Source organism: Pecten maximus, chromosome 8, assembly GCF_902652985.1.
Source record: "Pecten maximus chromosome 8, xPecMax1.1, whole genome shotgun sequence".
Lineage (NCBI taxonomy): Eukaryota > Metazoa > Mollusca > Bivalvia > Pectinida > Pectinidae > Pecten > Pecten maximus.
The window spans coordinates 39475232-39497948 of NC_047022.1; the positions used below are offsets into that span (position 1 = coordinate 39475232).

At 35.6% G+C, this 22717-nt stretch overlaps 1 protein-coding gene across 1 annotated transcript; it reads right to left on the reverse strand.

Annotated features, from left to right (window-relative positions):
• Positions 1-60: 60 nt before the first annotated feature.
• On the reverse strand, positions 61-16957 carry LOC117333484 (thioredoxin-related transmembrane protein 2 homolog). Its single transcript, XM_033892795.1, has 8 exons — positions 16775-16957; positions 14610-14670; positions 14045-14158; positions 12948-13024; positions 12233-12339; positions 11231-11296; positions 8577-8706; positions 61-2223 (listed from the first exon to the last, which is right to left on the reverse strand). Exons 1-8 carry the CDS (start codon positions 16925-16927, stop codon positions 2125-2127), a joined length of 807 nt encoding a protein of 268 aa, XP_033748686.1. The 5' UTR covers positions 16928-16957; the 3' UTR covers positions 61-2124.
• Between the last annotated feature and the right edge of the window lie 5760 nt (positions 16958-22717).

Here is a 22717-nt window from a genome sequence, read left to right on the forward strand (position 1 = left end):
TCTGTACAGAACACTCCACTTACGAATTGAAGTAAAGACTTGGCATAAAAAAACGAAAGGTAAAAGATTTCAATCATTTATTTCCATTCACCATGCAATACATGTACCCACCACTTATTTTCTGGTTCATCATTTACAACAATGAACACTTTCATGTCAAACACACAATTCAGATCTCTTTCTAGTTACAACTTTCTCTTGGTAACGAAAATTTCCCCGTGTGACGTTTTAGTACGATAACATCTTCAAAGCGATCTCTGGTTTTTGGGAATAAAGAGGTTTAAGAGGCATGAACAGAAACCAACTAACAACAGTGTTACTATTATAATGTTAAATGCATTAGCTCCGACATTATATTGAACATTGGTTGTAACATGGACACATGTTGTAATAGTTTTACATAATATAATAATAGCACGATGATGTTTTCATGGGGTCGCTATTCCCATGGACTATCAACAGTGAAAACTCAGTGTAATCCCTTCACAAGGTGTTAGGTTTTAATATTTATATGTATAGATTCTACCCTTTTCCATATGTTTTCTCATTCTTTCAGATAGTGCAAAACTGGAAATCCAATCATCGTTCGTTAGGTAAAAGAGAATGGACACAAAGACTTATTTTGAGCGTAGGTACACTGTTTCATCCCATTATCATCGGTTTCTACACGGCAGCGTCACTGAGAAGTCCCGGTAAAATGAAACACCATTTGGTGCAGTTTCGTAAGTATTTACTTGGCATATCGAAATACTTACTCGGTCACTAAAATAGTTAATGTTTAATAGTTAATAGTTTTGATCACCTATGTGTCTCTACACTAATATTTCAGATGCGAATGTAGCTAGAATTGTTTCTCGCCCATCATCAGACTATTGATCACTAGGTAATAACCCATCACTGTGAATTACGCTGTTCTCATACGTACATTTAAGTTGTATATTCTATCAGTTTAAGTTGATATACGTGTGAGGTATAGCTAGATATAGTAACAGTAAAATTGAGAGTGTCTTCTATTCTAACATGTGTTGCTGATTCTAACTAACACAATATTTTACGTACTTCTCGCGTAGGGAAAAAAAGGCATGGAAACAATTCAACAAATGAAGATGAATACACGAAATTTCTGTAACATACAAAAGTCGCAACAATCAATAAGGAAAAGTAGGCACCAGTATTGTCCAACACATGTATAGGTATTTAAAATTGCACATTCCCAATAAGAGATGTACTTAAACTGCGGTGAAAATGGCATATACAATGTAAAAACACACATCAAACAAACTCTTCTTACATCATACATTTCTTCACTTGCAAAATTTACGATATGAATCATACACCAATCCTCAATAAATCCTTACGTGCCACAATTATCTTTTTATAAAAATACAAAAAACAAGATGATGGAATGGGTGACCAAACAAACGGAAGAAAACAAAAAGGTAACAGACATCCAAACAGATGATTAATCCAACACAGGGGACACTAATGAACAGCGCACTGCCTGCGTTCTCCGTAAACATTATTCAGCAAGATTTAACTCGCATTTTTTTTTATATACAATTGGAAAGTTGCGTCAAACATAGTGAGACTACGGGAAAATAACAGAGCAGAAATATACATCAATTTAATACATATCAAAACGAATACCAAAATACTGCACTTGGTTTCTTTTGTTTTCTTTTCCTCCAAATCTGCTTCTTTTTTTTCAAAACGAAATCCGCAAACGTATATACACATTGAAATATTTACAAGAACGCATATCCACATGAAGATATTCTAGAGTAATGTAAGACGTTATAACAGAAAGGTGAACAATCCTCATCAGGGCATTGCCATTTCCTGAACAGTTTATAACTTATGATATAAGAATATTATTTTAAACAAAACAACAACCAAGAAAAATGTAATTTACCTATCTCCTATTCCGGAATTGGCTAACTAAAGATACGTTTACAATGCTAGAGAATAATACTTATAGATTACTCTAAAGACAGTAGGTTCAAATTAATATCCGTTGGTTTTAATACAGCCATCTTTGGTATCAGTCTTACATATGTGTCTAATTAACATCCACGCTGATCATCTTCACACCAAATCCTGAACGTCACATATTTTCAATGTAGTTTATTCCGCCTTCTCCTTGTCGGACTTTCTAGGTTTTAGGGGATTCTTTTTACACTTATCATATGCAATGTTCAACTCAAAGTCTTTAATGATGTTTTCCTGCAACATAGACGATAGTTATTTGATTAGTTCTAGGACATAGAAAGGAAAATAGTAACATCAAAGATGAATGGTATTCAGAAATACAGATTGTACCAATCAACTGATATACAGTACCATTCTATTTCTATTAATTATATTTTACAAATGAAATTACCTGGAAACGAAATATTTAATCATTACTGCATATTATACATTTTTTTCTAATTTAAATGCACAGTGAGTCAAGACAACAAAATTGTACATCTTGTTATTCCAGCAATACATGTAATACATCACACGGAAAAGCTATGGCGGATGTTGTTCTGAATAGTCTATTCTTGTTGTAAAGTGTAACATCATTACAACATAACAAAGATAACGATAAGAAGGTCAAAATGAGTGTTTGAATGCCGACGGCGGATACCAGTTCGCGTTTAAACCACTCCTGATATAATCCAACTGATTCTGACTATCCCTTGCCTACAACATATACATGCGGATACTTCGTTAAAACCACTCAGTCTTATCCTGATGTTGCTAGCTTTCGTCATATTTGGGAAATACATTTGCTTTTAAACAATAGTTTACTTCATACCAATAAAAGTTCTAAATACAGAAATGACTAGATTTTGATAATACCTCGTAGTAATGCTTCTATCACATCTGGTAATAACGGGTGTACAATTTCTAATATCCTGATTTTATGCAATTTGTATCTGTTTATATTTCCATGTTCAAATGTTATCCTAATTAAGTCTAATAATATGAAGGTATTATGATTCCGACAAATATCAATCATAATAGACTGAAAACATGAGTAGGCTGTTTTATATTTTGATGCATTTATATTACAATGGAAGTTCTAAATACAGGCATAACTAGATTTTGATTCTAATCGTAAAATTGTAATAATGCTACTACACCTGTATATCTATTGGTAATAATTCGATTTAAGATTTTAATATCTTGTATTCCGTGTGCATTTTTATAAAGATATCCTTTGTTCAAATGTCATCCCAATTTAGACAATCTTTAATGCAACTATATTTCCGACAGAGAGTAATTATGATCAATTGAAAACAATAATAGACTGTTGTAAAATTGTTTACGGCAATATGCCCTTTTGAGTTTCTCTTTATCTTTTAAATGCAAAATATAATAATTAATCATTAACTATATCCCGAAAAGAAATTATCGTGCTTTTCCACTACAATGTATATTTGATATGTATAATAGCTGTCGATTATTTAATGATGTTGTTTAATTTGAACTATATTTCACTCTTGTCACTATTTTATTAGTTTTAGTGATCATCTTTGTAAAGGCTGTCAGCAGTGTCGCATCTTTAAATACCGAAGTGTAAACAAATTTGGAATCATTATTAAAACAAATAGAACGGGAGACACAATACGACCAAAACAGAGAGGTACAGAATGTATTAGAAGGTTCATGAAACGATACGAAAATAATTTCAGGTTTTCCAGAACGGTAAGGGTATGTTTTGGGTACGCATACTTCTTTAATCTAGGACAAATTATGTTTATTCTGAAAATGGGGATAGTAACACCAGAACAATCAGATATACGAAGGGGCAATGTAGGCCTCAAATACCATACTGCCTAATTAGGAAATGTCTTAGTGAGGTCGTAATGACGACCATTACACTTTCCATATTGACTTTATCAGTATTTTGAGTGTTTTCCCAGTACTGACATTAAAAGATATTAAAAGCAAACTTTTGGAAATAGAACCAATTGTACCATGAACATATAAACACATTTAGTTGGTGAATAATGAGTCTTGTTACTAGAGGTTTTCATTTCGGATGGCAATCCCTATTTATTTTAATTCTTATTTACACAAATCCTGCAATCACTTTAGCTCAGCGTTCACATTTTAGCACATGATAGAGAATATTGAGCTAATGTTGTTTCTTTTTACACTTTCATGATCATAATTTCAAATGTCAAGGTCATAGATCTATAAGTAGAACTTTTCAAAACGTTTTTTGAACGACCATAACTTCATAAACATTCGCCCTATTGCATGTGCACTTAGTGCTTCATGTAAATTGAGATGAACTGAACTCAGATGAAAGAGTATGATCATGATCCAATGAGACAGGATGTGCCAATTTTACAATGATCGAATTAAAACTTACGGAGATTTGGCACTAGTTTTCCTCATTATAAAAATAAAAATCGACTATAAAATTGCACTTAAAATAATTCCACTCCTATATATATACATTTTAGAGCTTTAATACTGGGAAGCTCGGGTATCATATCACAGAGACCAGTCTGTGTTACCACTACACATTGCAAACAGTGAATAAATTGAACACAAATTTCACATCTCCTTTTGTCCTTGACCCTGTTAGTCTCCATGTGGACTGCCTCAATTACAAAATAGTATTCAGTCCCCTTCACTCATTTATTGGGCCATTAATATCTGCATCTGAGCAGAAGCAAAAAGATTTAATACCTTTAGTCATAATGACACCATATGAGGCATCTGCCAAATCAATGGTCATACAGTACAGCGTCATGATAGGAAAGGGAGATAACACTTAATTTACGTTAGAAATCCCTATCCTATTTACATTGTAAATCCCTGTCATATTTACATTGTATATCCCTGTCCTATTTACATTGCAAATCCCTATCCTATTTACAATGTATATCCCTGTCATATTTACATTGTATATCCCTGTCCTCTCTACATTGTATATCCCTGTCCTATTTACATTGCAAATCCCTATCCTATTTACATTGTATATCCCTGTCCCCTCTACTTTGTAAATCCATATCCTATTTACGTTGTATTTCCCAGTCTTATCTACATTGTATATCCCTGTCCTATTTACATTAGATATCCCTATCCTATTTACATTGTTTATCCCTGTCCTATTTACATTGTATATCCCTGTCCTATTTACATTGTAAATCCCAGTCCTATTTAGATTGCAAATCCCGTCCTATTTACGTTGTATATCCCTGTCCTATTACCTTGTAAATCCCTGTCCTATTTACATTGTAAACCCATGCCCTATTTAAATTTTAAATCCCGTCCTATTTACATTGTAAATCCCAGTCCTATTTACATTGTATATCCCTGTCCTATTACATTGTAAATCCCTGTCCTATTTACATCATATATCCCTGTCCTATTTACATTGTAAATCCCTGTCCTATTAACGTTGTATATCCCTGTCCTATTTACATTGTAAATCCCAGTCCTATTTACATTGCAGGGGTCGACATTAACTTTTTTCTACACTTGTCCCTTCGGACTCACTTGTCCGAATGAAATAATCACTTGTCCTACATGTGTTTCTACTTTCCATCTGTTATGTGTAAACAGCGAGATGATTTATTATAAAGTAGAGGTAAGCACCGCAAGCCATAATTTCGACTCATAATAATTACTAACAACAATAAAACAGCAAGAAAGTATTATTACAAGTTATTTAAGTTTTACTAAACCATCCTTTTTTGACCTAAAAGCAGATGAATGAAGTACTTTAAAATAATTAACTTTCATGAAGAACTGTTCGACTAAACTATAAACAAACTTACTACTGTGAAAACATTAAAACATGTCACCGTTTTCTAGGGCACGGCAGTCTGCTGCATCTGTAGCCTCCTTAATTATATCAAAACTGATTCATTTTTATTACGATTCCAGCAGACGGTATCTGTCGTAGTATCAATGCTCTCACATGTACAGCATTCGCATGCGTTTCAAACATACTAGTGATACCGATTACATGTTTTCGAGAGCCCTCGGAAGTCTACTATCATTTCTTTGTAGTTCCGAATGAAGCTTTAATAAGCATGATCAACTCACTTCCGTTCGATGGTTAACACAATTTAAAGGAGTTTTTACTCATTTTACAGTGAGTATTGAATCAGTTTTGACTTCAGAATATAACATAAACAAGAGGCCCAATGGGCCTGTATCGCTCACCTGGCTCTACAGCAACTTTGAAGTTGATTGAGGTCATTTCTACAGATACTATGCTGATTATCATAGTAAGCTAGGTTTATTCATATTAATAAATTTTCTAGTCCTTCATTCCAGCATTTTATTGGCCTAATATCTGGTCTAGGAGGCTCTTGGCTATCGCAAAATTATTTTTTACAGATTTAAGCCGATTTCACCCCTGTGACCTTGAATGAAGGTCAAGGTCATTTATTTGAACAAACTTTGTAGCCCTTCACCCCAGCATGCTACATGCCCAATATCAAGTCCCTGGGCCTCTTGCTTATTGAGAAGAAGTTGTTTGAAGAATATAGCCCATTTGACCCATGTGACCTTGAATGAAGGTCAAGGTCATTTATTTGAACAAACTTTGTAGCCCTTTACCCTAGCATGCTACAGGCCAAATATCAAGTCCCTGGGCCTCTTGGTTATTGAGAAGAAGTCGTTTGAAGATTATAGCCTATTTGACCCATGTGACCTTGAATGAAGGTCAACGTCATTTATTTGAACAAACTTAGTAGCCCTTCACCCCAGCATGCTACAGGCCCAATATCAAGTCCCTGGGCCTCTTGGTTATTGAGAAGAAGTGGTTTGAAGATTATAGCCTATTTGACAAATGTGACCTTGAATGAAGGTCAAGGTCATTTATTTGAACAAACTTTGTAGCCCTTCACCCCAGCATGCTACAGGCCCAATATCAAGTCCCTGGGCCTCTTGATTATTGAGAAGAAGTTGTTTGAAGATTATAGCCTATTTGACCCATGTGACCTTGAATGAAGGTCAAGGTCATTTATTTGAACAAACTTTGTAGCCCCTCACCCCAGCATGTTACAGGCCCAATATCAAGTCCCTGGGCCTCTTGGTTATTGAAGAAGAGTCCCTGGGCCTCTTGGTTATTGAGAAGAAGTTGTTTGAAGATTATAGCCTATTTGACCCATGTGACCTTGAATGAAGGTCAAGGTCATTTATTTGAACAAACTTTGTAGCCCCTCACCCCAGCATGTTACAGGCCCAATATCAAGCCCTGGGCCTCTTGGTTATTGAGAAGAAGTTGTTTGAAGATTATAGCCTATTTGACCCTTGTAACCTTGAATGAAGGTCAAGGTCATTTATTTGAACAAACTTGGTAGCCCTTCACCCAAGCATACTACAGGCCCAATATCAAGTCCCTGGGCCTCTTGGTTATTGAGAAGAAGTCGTTTGAAGATTATAGCCCATTTGACAAATGTGACCTTGAATGAAGGTCAAGGTCATTTATTTGAACAAACTTGGTAGCCCATCACCCAAGCATGCTACAGGCCCAATATCAAGTCACTGGGCCTCTTGGTTATTGAGAAGAAGTTGTTTGAAGATTATAGCCTATTTGACCAATGTGACCTTGAATGAAGGTCACAGTCATTTATTTTAACAAACTTAGTAGCCCTTCATCCCAGCATGCTACAGACCCAATATCAAGTCCCTGGACCTCTTGGTTATTGAGAAGAAGTCGTTTGAAGATTATAGCCTATTTGACCCATGTGACCTTGAATGAAGGTCAAGGTCAATTATTTGAACAAACTTGGTAGCCCTTCATACCAGTATGCTGCAGGCCCAATATGAAGTTCCTGGGCCTCTTGGCTATTGAGATGAAGTTGTTTAAATGAAAAAGTTGACGCCGGACGGCCGGATGGCCGGACGGACGACGGACGCCGCACCATGGCAGGGGCAGGTGAGCTAATAAAACACAAAGACAGATTTGTTACTTGTCCCGTCGGACAAGTACTTTAATGATTTCACTTGTCCGACATCAATTTCGTCTGGTACCGGACAATCGGACAAGCGTTAATGTCGACCCCTGCATTGTAAATCCCTGTCCTATTTACATTGTATATCCCTATCCTATTTACATTGTAAAGCCCTGTCCTATTACCTAGTATATCCCTGTCCTATTTACATTGTATATCCCTGTCCTATTTATGTTGTAAATCCCTATCCTATTACCTTGTATATCCCTGTCCTATTTACATTGTAAAAGTCCTGTCCTATTTACATTGTTTATCCCTGTCCTATTTACATTAGATACCCCTGTCCTATTTACATTGTAAATCCCTGTCCTATTTATGTTGTAAATCCCTATCCTATTACCTTGTATATCCCTGTCCTATTTACATTGTATATCCCTGTCCTATTTACATTGTATATCCCTGTCCTATTTACATTGTATATCCCTGTCCTATTTACATTGTAAATCCTTGTCCTATTCATATTGTAAATCCCTTAATCATTTTGTTGTAAATCCTTGTGCGGTTGCAGAAGTTACACCTTCCATTTAAACATTGTTGAAAGCGAAATCCACACAGCAATCTGGACTAGTAATGGTTTAGAATAGCTAATTAAAATTAACCAACCTTATTAAAAACGTATCGGACCACTGTGCCTTTTGGTGATATATAGGGTTTCCTCATGGTCTCTTCACCACCTTCTATCATTATAATCGTAGGTAACTGTCTTGACATGGCACTAGCATTAATTCTGTATCTGAAATGAGGATTACACTTAATTTAAGCCGATTCTTAAGCCTGTCAAAAACATATTATGAAGTAGAAGTTTTTCTTAGACAACAAATTGAACACGTTTTCATTAATTTGAGAAAGAGGTTGTCATCCTCAATGTTTTAATTGAACACAAACTATAACAGCATCATTTTATCTTAAGGGCATTAAATATGTAAATTTAAGAGCTTTTGTGCTGAAAATTCCCATTGAGAATTCACATCTTAATTGCAATTAACGAACTATTAACCTAAAGAAACATTAAAGCAATTATCATTTCAATAGCAAACAAGAGGCCCATGGGCCTTAACGGTCATCTGACAAACACTTACACTTACAGCAGGGACACACACCCCAATCCAGCATTATTACCATAAATTATTTATCGCAGCCAGTTATGTTTTAGATCAAATTTGGTTTTTATCCATTTAGCTTGTCCAGGAAGAGCAGCATCATCAAGCAAAATTTTAGCCAAGTTCCCATTTTTGGGGCATGCCCCTTTGTCCCAATGGGTCAGACAAGACTCATTTATATCAATTAGGATTGCCATTCCCCAATGATGTTTCATACTAAATATGGTTGTAATCAATTCAGGCATTAAGGAGGAATTGCATTTTTAAGAAATGTTTAACCTAAGCGCTCCTTTTGCCCCATCTTTTTTTCCCCAGAGGTCAAACCTGTCTCATTAAAAAATATGATTGCCGTCACCTTATGTTTCACATCAAATTTGGTTGTAATCCACCAAAAGGTTAGGGAGGATTAGGATTTAACAGCAAATATTCACCAAAGTTCCCCTTTTGGGGCCCTGCCCCTCAGGCCCCAGGGGTCATACTAGCCTCGTTTATATAAAATATGACCACCCTTCCCAAAGGATGTTTCACACCATATTTCGTATTAATCCACCCAAGGGTTAGAGAGAAGTAGGATTTATAGCAAAAATTCACCAAAGTTCCCCTTTTGGGGCCCCGCCCCTCTGGCCCTAGGGGTCAAACCAGCCTCATTTATATAAAATATGACCACCCTTCCCAAAGGATGTTTCACACCATATTTCGTATTAATCCACCCAAGGGTTAGAGAGAAGTAGGATTTTATAGCAAAATTTCATCAAAGTTCCCCTTTTGGGGCCCCGCCCCTCTGGCCCCAGGGGCCACACCAGCCTCATTTATACAAAATATGACCACCCTCCACCAATGATGTTTCACACAATATCTGGTTGAAATCCACCAAAGGGTTAAGGACGAGTAGGATTTTATAGCAAAATTTCATCAAAGTTCCCTTTTTTGGGCCCGTCACTCTGGCCCCAGGGCTCACACCAGCCTCATTTATATAAAATATGACCACCCTCCCCCAATGATGTTTCACAATATATCTGGTTGAAATCTACTAAAGGGTTAAGGAGGAGTAGGATTTTATAGCAAAATTTCATCAAAGTTCCCTTTTTTGGGCCCGTCACTCTGGCCCCAGGGCTCACACCAGCCTCATTTATATAAAATATGACCACCCTCCCCCAATGATGTTTCACAATATATCTGGTTGAAATCTACTAAAGGGTTAAGGAGGAGTAGGATTTTATAGCAAAATTTCATCAAAGTTCCCCATTTGGGGCCCCACCCCTCAGGCCCCAGGGGTCACACTAGCCTCATTTATATAAAATATGACCGCCCTCCCCAAATGATGTTTCACAACATATCTGGTTGAAATCCACTAAAGGGTTAAGGAGGAGTAGGATTTTATAGCAAAATTTCATCAAAGTTCCCCATTTGGGGCCCCGCCCCTCAGGCCCTAGTGGTCACACCAGCCTCATTTATATAAAATATGACCGCCCTCCCAAAATGATGTTTCACAACATATCTGGTTGAAATCCACTAAAGGGTTAAGGAGGAGTAGGATTTTATAGCAAAATTTCATCAAAGTTCCCCTTTTGGGGCCCCGCCCCTCAGGCCCCAGGGGTCACACCAACTTCATTTATATAAAATATGACCGCCCTCCCCCAATGATGTTTCACACCAAATTTAGTTGTAATCCACCCAAGGGTAAAGGAGGAGTAGGATTTTATAGCAATATTCACCTAAGTTCCCTTTTTGGGGCCCCGCCCTTCTGGCCCCAGGGGTCAGACCAGCCTCATTTATATAAAATATGATTGCCCTCCCCCAATGATGCTTCAAACCAAATTTGGAAGTAATCCACCCAAGCGTTAAGGAGGAGTAGCGTTTTGAAAGAAAAAGTTTACGGACGGCGCACGGCGCACGACGACGGACGAAGCACGATGACTATAGGTCATCCTGACCCTTTGGGTCAGATGACCTAAAAATACTTATTTATGATCAAAAGATTTGTAATGAAAAGGAACTTGACCCAAACAATGGTACTGTGTATTATTTCGTTTACTGTTTAAACAGACTTAGCAGTCAGGCTTGGCGCATTCCTTGGGTTTGACAGTATACAGGAGTCCTTTATATATGTATATATATATATGTAATATAATAATGGCAAAAATGTCAATTACTTACTTTTCTGCTACTTCTGGGTATTTTGAAATATCTATTTTTCCAAATTTTAAATTATCCAAGCTGTACCTGCAAATATATTATCAAAAACTCATGAAGAAAAAAAAATCTATATGTTGAATACTAAGTATAAATTGGAATTATTTCACACAAAATTTGTATACCTATTCAAAATCACCAGACACACATAAACTGCAATAGGACTGGTGCAGATCAGTGTATCAGGCTGTTCATCATTGTCACACTGAATCTGTGGCATCTCGGGATGATGGCTTGGTGAAGTCGTAGCATATTTAGATATTTCTGGTTACCTGGGTGATTTGGTGCGTTTCGAGACCAAGTAAATAATCCTTCTTCATTTATACTTCTATCTAAATCTAATCAAATACACAATGTATCATATACACTTATGTTGTTGATCGGATGGTTCTTGAAATTTCCTGTTTAACTTCTTTCATGATATTTGCGTTTCAAATTAACATATCTTACACCATGAGATCTTGATCATGTGTCAAGGTCATTTCATTCCTTTTCGCAAACTTTGACTTGCCTCATCCAATCAATTAATTATGGTAGACCTTATATTACCAGCCAAAAACCAGAAGAAGCCCTATGGATGTTTTAACAAATATAACTCCTGTAATCTTGCATCCAAGTTAAGGTAGTTTCTATTTGCAAATTTTGGTTGGCTTCATCCCAGAAACCTGCCAGCCAAGTAACATGATTTTAGGCAGTTTGGGTTTGGAGAAGATGTTTAATTGAAAAAGTTGATGACGGACCATCAACAGACACCTCACCTTAGCATACCATAAGCTCACATGGAAAGTTGAGCTAATAACTGTTTACACATTCATGTATATACGCAAATATACTACATATATAGCAGTCATCCCAGAACTATATCTATGAATGTTATACTTGGAAGCTTTGATTATTGTCATCACTTAGCCGATCAATTCATTATTGTAACATCAGTCTATTATGATGGTACCAGGTAATACTTACTCAGCTGAGAGTTCCGAGAAAAGATTGGCAAATGATACACAGGGTGGTGACCAGGCCACATAAAATGTAATCAGCCATATCACTCTTTTGTCACGCTTGATTTCCTCCTAAAAACATCAATACACATTGTTATAAAAGATTATAGCAATTTCCATTGTACCATTCACTGGCTATTAATCATGACGTCAGAAATGCTGGGAGGTCAAGTTTTCATGCTTTGATTCAGACTAAACGGTTAACCTTCATACACTAATAAGAGCTATTCTGCTAAAATAAGTACATTGTATCATACTAGATTGATCATGATGTTTTTCTGGCTGTGAAATACACTTACAACTTTCCATGTAATTAAAAGAAACGACTTGTCATTGATACCTTCGGACTCAGATATATACAAATGTAGATAATTTTTATATAACTGCAGTTGTAGCAAAAGACTATTTAATTGCAGTCGTTACAAAAACACCTAATTGCATCAAAGTGATAGAATATGTATATCACTGGCAAAAACATCATAAATCCACTCTCCTGTATTTTTTCTCTGTTCTATACTTAAGTTGAGAAAACCTGACATTGTTGAATGCTCTTTCAATTTTCTATTTTCAAACCTCTTTTGTAGTTAAGAGAATTGGTCAATAGGACAGTATATAACATCTACAATCTGTAACATTTACACATGTTAAATAATGAGACATAATGAGATGATAAATCTTACATCCAGGTTTGGTCCTCTAAAGTAGGTTACCATCTCTGGTCCAGTGTACATCGGCTCTGGCAGGAACACAAAGTGTACTGAAATAAAGTAAACAAGGTCACCAATCTGGAACTATTGTCTATAGAACATGGCATGTACGAAAGGTAACAACAACCTTACTGTAGGACAGGCCAACAACAGGAATAAAGAAAATCAAAACAGACCACCTGGAAATTAAATTATCAAGACCCAAAAAATGGTACAAGTGATCTACTTAATATTGAACTACCCATGTAGATACTGAAGATACAGCAAGACTTTACCCCTTCAAATTAATTTAAATGTTGATTTTTAACATATCTGACCAAAATGCATCAAGTTGCAGTTGATAACTTGATAGTGTTATCAACATGTTAACACATTATTAAAATATTTTGATTTATCTGGTATATTGAATGAGGAATACTGTTTCATAAATACTTAATTTCATTTAAATATCAAAAACGATTGTCAAGGTAAACTTTTAGGTTTAGAGCTAGGAAAAAACCTAGCAATAGACAGTCATGTAGATGGTAAACCAGTAACTATCTAAATAACTAGGTCTAGATGTATTACCGTGGCCCAAGTTGGCCTAAGTGTATTGTTGCTTCAAGTATTTCACATTTATAAAGATACATTTTATTCATAAACACACTTCCTTTTAATTATATTTTAAAAGTTTTTGATATGGTGCCTACTTTTAATGCTCATTGAGTTAAAGCCTTATAATTATAGTTATACTGTATGTAAAGTATTCATAATACATACACAGTGAGACAATATCATTATTTTATGATATATAAAATACTTTTACAGTTTTGATACTCATTTGAATTCAATTCTAAAATCACAGGAAAATATGTTGGTGCACTAAAGTAAATATGGTATGTCTGGCTACACCACTGCTTCTTAATTAACATATAAATTTGAATCTGGGGATGTCAGAAAGGACAAAATTTGACAAACACTAGATAATGGATTCTGAACCATACATTTTTTAGAATGAAACTATATGTATCAGTTTGTTAGCTTTTCCCCCAATAACACATCACCCAGTACATAATGTATGAAATACTTACATAAACAGGCTACCCCATACAAAATTCCATACATTGCATTAGTCTTGAAGAACAGGAAGCCACACAACACTTTTGCAAATAGGCATGCTGTATTGACATAAGCTCCAAAAGTTGCTTAAACAGGAAATAAAAACCTTGGTTATGAAATTAATTAAACCTAGCCTGAAAAAAGCACATCAACATCATTCATTTTCCTTCATATATATCCATCATGTTTTCAATACATGAACATGAATCTTCTTTCTTTATTATCATAAAAATCATGGTCCAATGCAAGCTTTTACAGAATACTATACAATATCTATAGACCTGGGTTCCCAATAACAGCCAAGTTTATCACAAACTTTCTAAAGTCGTTATTTTTCATCTACACAGTATAACCAAATTGAATTACTTAATAACAAATTTAAAAGCATATATAAACATTGCTTGTTTCTTTAGGTTAAACACAAACCTCCAAGTCAATGCAAAAATCATTATAAATGAAATACAAACCTCAAAATTTGGCAATTATGACATTTGTTTGTGATATGTACAAGTGGCATATCTTAATTTGCTCCCTTACCTTGTTTTCTGTTCTTCAGCACAATTACACAGCCAAGAAAAGTTATCCATTCCCATTCTTTCTGGAAACAAAAACAAACTCAGAAAAATAGGTTTATAAATCTAGAACTCACTGTGCCAGTGAAGTTTTGTTCACCAATTATTATCTAAACTATATTTTTTTCTTTTTACATTGATTTTACTCTTTATAGTTTGCAAAAAAAACAAAAACAGTATATTGAATTGGTCAATTATAAAAATAAGGAGTACATGTTAACAAGTTTGCAGGTTGGTATAGGATGCTACATTATATAGTACTGATTTTATTATAAATCATATTAGCACCGAGCATACTACATGTAGAACAAGAAAAAGGGTGGGGGAACATGTTCTAAATTTAGATATACTATACTGTACCTATGAGCATATTGTTCCAAACCTCGAGCACCTGATGACTTGTACATTTAAAACTTAACATTCCAATCTACTACTACATCATAACATGTTGCTAGTCAGCTGATTTATTAAAGGATACTACATGTTACAATTAAGTCTAACATAGCAGTAATAACATAATCAGATGTAGGATAGAAATCGGTATCCAAATTCATTTTAATTACAATCTTCCTGTGTATATCTAACAGTTTCTTTAGTAATACCAAAAAAAAGGCAAATACATTTCACAAAGTGGCTAACATTTTGATATTTTTTCACAAGTGTGCAGCACAAGTGAAAAATATCAAAATGTTAGCCACACTCGTGAACTATATTTGGTATTACTGAAAACACTGTTTGATATTCTGTTTATTATATTTTATAGCATAATATACTGAGGCAGCTCAATCTCTCCCAGAATTCAGTGTGATCCCTTGTGAATGACTCACAAATGTATGCCAAATGATATTGTGACGTTATGTATTTTATCTTACATCATGACGTCATATAACATGACAGAGAGCTATACATACAAATCTCAATTTTCCCCATTTTTGTTTGTAAGCACCTTTGAACCAGCTGAATATTGAATATATCCATTACCATTTTATACAAGATGTATTAAAAAGTTGTAAACTGCAGGCAATAATGTATTGAATAAGGTAAATAATGGAACCAAACACAATATGGAACAAGCTCTCAGTATTTCTTTGATTGGGTAGGGAATATCCTTGGGTTTGTGAGGTTGGGCTGGAGCTCACTCCTATAACATAAGAGGCCGCTGGTCGGCTCTTTTTCTATTGGATATGATTTTGCCCACTGCGATGTTACACAGAGCCTGTCAAAAATATCTTGCTGTGTAAAACCTCTAACATCGTTGGAGTAGACTGTACTCCAATAATATTAGAGGTTTACATGACAGGAAACTTTGGACAGGCTGTCATGTAACGTCGCAATATCCACCAATGTAATCAGGTGGAATAAGACCTCATATACACGTATAGGAGTAGAGTAGACTGGAGCTCAAACTTGTCAAATGTTCCTTCATTTCAGAGGAAAAACATCCTCTGAACTCACATGTAGTGATTAAGTGCTTTTAAACAATCACCAATATGAACAAAATGGCACTTTGGCATTTACTTGCTGACATATCTAAGTTAAACTTAATTTGTCAACAAAAATGTAAAAAAAAAAGAAGAGATTGTCTACTTTCACATCAATTGCTAAACTATACACTGCACAATGTAATCAAATAGTCAAAGTTAGAGCATGCACTGGCAATTTTATCTTTTTTTTTCAGAATGTGTTTAGCTTTTCTGATAAAAATAATCATTACTTATAAAAATATGAAAGAGTGAAAGGGTTTACCAATTTGTGTAAATTTGCATAACAATTACATGAATATCACTGTGCATAAATGAGAAAAATTCTCCTCCGATCTTAGAGGACGTGTTGGAGTTCCAACGCATCATCGCTAATCCAACTTGACAAAGTATGTTCATCCTGTGACCATATTGCAATCACATTTACTAATAATTACATTTTCTACAAAATACAGAATCCGTCTCCTAAATAATATAACAAATTTCCTTGCTTTACGAAAGAAAGCTATAACATAGGCATCGGTATTAAGTAACAGTACAAAACACAGTATTACATATAAGCATTACATGATTGATTGCAAAACATTTAAACTTGACAGGTGACGCTCAAGTCATTTCTGCCAGAAGGTCACAGACATTTGTTACACACCATTTCTAGGCTGCAGTCTTCAAATATACGGGTACAGATAGGAGGAAAAGTTTTCATCACGAAGTATGACAAACCCAGTATGATATTTCCAATGTAATGTGGAATTAAAATGCTTTTTAAACCCAAAACCATATCTGCAGCGGACGGAGCCATAGTGCTGCGGGTATGCTGAAATAACCGGAAGTGGACGAAAGAGAAATAAACTAGCCGATAAATCCCGGAAATGGCATTATATGTTTGTTCTGTTAAGTAATATTTGTATCTGATCATATATCAAACGTTGAATTCGATTCTTTTATAAACATTAATGATGTTTACTATATCTATCGTACACTTATAAATAACTATTCGTAATGTATCTTGTTGACTATGGACTATTTGTTCCTTTTTCAAAATGGCAGCGCCCATCAGAAATAACGTGAAGACTTAGGTCACAATCAAAACTCTTAAACAAGTGCTAAATCCAAAGAAATCAACCCATTTTGAACAAAAATAATGGAAGATCTCTACAGCATATTGGAATGCAAAAAATGTGACAATTTTGAAGATATGAAAAAGTCGTATCAAAGACTGGCGTTAAAATATCACCCAGATAAACAAAGTGGCGATGAGAAATCAACAACCATGTTTGTTCGTATCAATCGCGCGTGGAAAATACTAAGCGATCAAAATTTGAGACAAAGGTATGATGCTGCATGGATCCAACGTTGCTTGGCACAGGATTGGCCAATTCAAGATGAAGTAGATATTGGTGAATTTGTGCAAGGGGAATTAGGAGAATCTGAAGAGGAGAGTCAGTTATATTATATGTGTAGATGTGGGGGGAATTACGTTTTACATGACTCGGATATTACCCTTAGACTGGACATTGTGTGCTGTGATACATGTTCACTGACAATCAGAGTGTTATATTCAGATACAGACGAAAGTCATTCATAATAAATATAATTCAAATATGATAATGTGTTGTATATACTAGTGTAACAGGAGAAAGAGAAATTGTAGCAGCCAGACTGGGGTTTGAACCTGGGACACTCGGAACTCCAGACGGACACTCTACCAACTGAATTACCTGGTCGTTGATGATCGACCCAGTCCAATTCCGCTACATTCCTCCCTCATTTTTTTCAAGCCTTCGAAGTTTAGACATCTCCTTGCTAAGCAGCTCCCAGTGCTTTAAACAAGGGTAGGCAAGCACATGATTGATGTAACAGGAGAAAGAGAAAATAATGTAGCCAGACTGGGGTTTGACACTCTACCAACTGATCATGTCAGCTACTTGGTCGCCGATGATCGACCCAGTACAGTTCTGCTACACTTGTACATATATGTGTATAGGAACCTCGTACATTTGATAGGAAAATAAAACCAACAGAATCCCAAACTTGTGGACTAAAGATGGGCGCTCTAACAAGATCAACTATATATAGTCACTGGTGATGATTGGCCCAGTCATACTAATAACTGAAGACACATTAGAATGACAAGATCAGATAAGCAGACTGTGACTCTAACACATGACCTTAGATCAACATTTTAACCACAGGAGAAACCTATAGCCTCAGTGACTGCCCGGTCCAGTCTTGTTACATGTATATACTGCTTTAATATTTATTTGTTACTGAACATTTTTGTTGTATACATGATGTATTTATCAGTACCATTAAAAGCATCGTCAGATATACCCACGATTGATTGCAATACACTATGCTACATTGATCACCAGTGGGTCAACTCGGTGAACAATTCTCATTTCAATTAGAGGCTATTTGATTGGCTCCATCACATTTTCCTATCAGAATTTCAGCCATTCAAATTGAAGGTAACATGCACTTTATAGAAGCTGCATATCAACAAGAATGGCAGCAAGCTTTAAGTGATCTCCAAAACATGTTTCAGAAATTCAATATCAATACATGTAGGTTTCAACAGAATATTATTGATACACTTTTGCTTGACAGATGTATCTTCTGATCAATTAAAACAGACGTAGATGATAGAAAAGCTGGTTATCAGGAATCCACCGAATTGTTTGTTCAATTTTGATACTCTGCCATACTAGGTTATGCTCGTTTAATACTCTGTTTAGTTTATTGACACACACATTACATGCTACACTCTCACGCTGTTCCTAACATCCCCAAATTATTACCATACTAGGTTATACTCATTTAAATCGCTAAAGACCTGTAGGGCTTCTTGCCCACTATATTTATCACGGAAACTGCACACATTCATGGGCACAACTGTATTGTTACATGTACTTTTTAATATTTTCCCTTTAAACTGAAGTCTTTATTCTGAAATGTTTAAAATTTGTAGACTGTGTGATTGAAACAGATACTTTTCACTGGGTTGATCCGTGATCCACAGGTGATAAGTGTAGCACAGTGTTGTTCAATCAACCATGGGTATTCCACGATGTATTAAAAGTAACAAATCATTGACGAAATTATCTATACATGTACATGGGCATAATTAACTGAAAGTTTGTGAAAAAAAGTGATCTTGACACAGGGTTCAACTTAGTAAACATATTCAAATACTTTCTTCTGATCTAACTGAAAAGTCTAACATAAATTTCTGTAGCTCAACTACCCGAAGAGAGGCAGTTCAGCTTATTCTGTAATGCAGTGCCCATGCATCTGGCTACCAAGTTTATTCAAATGAATGACATTGATCTATACATTCAAGATAACATGGGTCAAATAGCTATAGGCTAAAATAATTAATGGCTTTTTCTCTTAGTAACAAATATTCCCGGAGAACCTGGTATTAGGCATGACGCATGCTGGGTTGAAGGCTACTATACCAAGTCTTTTCAAAGGAGTGACCTTGCAATTGCACTATTTTCATTTAAGGAAGAAGTGTACAATAAAAACGCCTAATTCTGTAAAATAAGGCACATGTTTTAGATATATATATATGCAATAGCCAGTTAACCCTACATACTACCTATACTAAAGTAAATATACCGTATATGACCTAATAGGAGTGCAGGGCACGAGTAATTGACAGTGGGGGCACTCTTAATAAGATTTGCTATTCCAAAAAGGGGGCCGCGGTGGCCGAGTGGTTAAGGTGTCCCGACACTTTAACACTAGCCCTCCACCTCTGAGTAGCGAGTTCGAAACCTACGTGGGGCAGTTGCCAGGTACTGACCGTAGGCTGGTGGTTTTTCTCCGGGTACTCCGGCTTTCCTCCACCTCCAAAACCTGGCACGTCCTTAAATGACCCTGGCTGTTAATAGGACGTTAAACAAAACAAAAAAAAAACTATTCCAAAGCTTTTTGAAACCAATGACTATGCATTTTAGCAGAATACCCAAGGCTGTGAAAATGGTAAAATATAAAAAATACTCCTGATGAAGAAATCTATTCATAATCATTTATGAAGCTTAAATATCACTTGAATATTCAAATTTCTTTAATCTTGTAAACCAAGCCAGCTGTTCTTAATAACAGCTGATCATGTGTTCCACTATTTATGTTTGTATGTCATTTATGTATATGCTCTTTTGTGTTCTATATACACAGGTGATTTCCCACTTCATATCAGACATCTTTGACCTAATAATTGATTTACGGTGTATTTTACTAGCTTTTTGTTCTTGAATACATTTAGTTAATAACATGAATTAAGTCTCTTACTTTATCTTCAGATAATTATGGTAAGTGTTGTATCATGTAATTTGTATGTGCTTTCAGCATTATTTTTGGACACACTTTGTACTGACATATGTATGAATAGACAAAATGTGACAAAAATTTATGTTCCAGTGACCTAATTTGCTAAGGAAAATTGAACACATGAAGTAGCAAAACATTCCACATGGATTATTTACTTTTTAACACTATTTTGCCACTGAAAGATTTTTTTTCTTTGAGTGCCCACATATACGGTATATATAATCTATACAACATTTGCAATTTAAATAAAGCCGTGAAGGATAAGTAAACTGATTTTTTCTATGTTTTTCAAACCTGTGAATACCATGGTAACCACTTTAAAAATCTTCAAAATATCACGATATTTGAACCAAAATGCACATTTTTCCCCCTGAAACTTGTCTGAAATTAAATATCTCTAAAGACAGAATTGATCTTGTTTTGACATATGTTCATCTTTAAGCTTTTCCGCAATCTTACTTTGTCTGTGAGGTACCATTTTTCGCTGTAGATAAAACAAAATTTCTGGTGTAAACACACTTTCAGAAAATCTGGAAATTTATAATTCAGAACCAATTTATTATTTCTTTTTTTAACAAATGTGAAGCCTGTATGTACTACTTCATACTGAATATTCCGATTATAGTACAATGTATTCATTTAATTTTTCATTTTTTTTTTTTGTGCCTATCATAATACAGGAGTTATTTGCTTAACCAAAAAATCACCCATGGCCAGGCTGTCCTACTGAAGTGTTGCTACCTAATGACACATGGGTCGAATTGGCTAAGATAATTAAATGGCATCTCTGTAAACAATATTCCCAGAGACCGGTTCCATCCAGAATTCATCGGGAGTTATCATAAAATAAGAAAGATTTTGATTCCCCCAAGGGTTCCGATGAATTTGTATTGACCAATTACAATAGAGCGCTGTTCTGAGAATAAAAAATATTTGGAAGTAGTGACTGATTGGTTGGAGAATAAAGTCCCTCTAACGTGACTCCCGATGTAATACTGTTAGATGTACATGTTCACAAGGAGTTTACGGAATGGCTAATGGACATCTAAATTTGATAAGATTGTGATTACAACTGTTTTCAATTACTTAGTGTGATTAATTTTCTACTAGGAGGACTGACTGAACTAATATACGTCTTTGTGTAAATGTAGGGGCCCCATGTATAACAAAACACAAAACTCATGGTAAATTAAAATTGTGAAAATGCCTTCGCTTGGCTGGCGAATTGCGAGCTGTAACATGAGGAGAACCAAAGACACTTACCCAAACCAGAGACGTACATTATATACCCAAACAATGATGCTTCATCAGCGAATCGCGCGATAATTAACGTCAGATCATGTACAGTGCAGACCGTAGGAATGAACACAAAGTCACCATGTGCCGGCGTTTGATTTTCTATTCAAGGGGTAAATCACAGCGACCGATCACCCTAAATCCCTATCAGGGATCATGAAAACGGCATCATCGCGATCCCCGGTGGTAATGTGTTCATCAAAATCCGCGGTGATCGTTTCTCCGCGAAACATCAAAGCAATTTGTCCGCCGCGAATCCTGATGATGCAGCCCCGGAGGGCCACGATTACATTCAGCCCTTGGTTTTACCTGTGGTGGTGTGGCTCTCAGTTGACCATTATCGACCCTTATCGTTGTACGTGTACCGATTTTTTTACCGCTAGCAGTCGAGACGATTGGTAGATTTTGTGACTTACATGCAAGTGTCCTATCCCTAATGTAAGACTCGAATTCGAAGTGATACGGTTCTCCGTGACGATCATGGGTATAACTAAATAAAAAAAACATCTGGATACCGTATAGTGAGTCTACGAAATTCCCTTAACGTCTCAATTGCTGCTGTTGATAAATGATGTGGTTTAAATGATCTGCAATTCAATACTTGTATATAGGCCTATGCATTTAATCACTACTGATTTAGCTGACCTGTTTATAGATGGCGCTTTGTGCATGACCTCAGATGCCATGACCTTGGAGAGGCCACATAAGGGGCTCGTTATTTAGTGAAAGATCTCGGACTTATTTTTACGTGATCTAGCAAAGTCCTTAATTGCATAATTTAGTCATCACATATATCTGAAGTATATAGCTAGTAAGATGTCTGTTTGAGAAATTGATCCATATACGTGTACGACCTGTGACGGATGAGAAGACGATAAACATTGATAAGATCATTACTTGTCCTCACGGGGACATAATGTATGTTTTTGGTTTCGTAATTGTTTGAAGAAAACCAAAT

Bases quoted from the DNA above. Each gene is read 5' to 3' on its own strand.
- LOC117333484 (XM_033892795.1), bottom strand. From the start codon at position 16,927: ATGGCTCCGTCCGCTGCAGATATGGTTTTGGGTTTAAAAAGCATTTTA. The intron at 11,297-12,232 runs GTAAGTATTACC...ATATATTTGCAG, and splicing joins TTCTCGGAACTCTCAGCTGA to GTACAGCTTGGATAATTTAA. The intron at 8,707-11,230 runs GTAAGTAATTGA...TCCTCATTTCAG, and splicing joins TACCCAGAAGTAGCAGAAAA to ATACAGAATTAATGCTAGTG.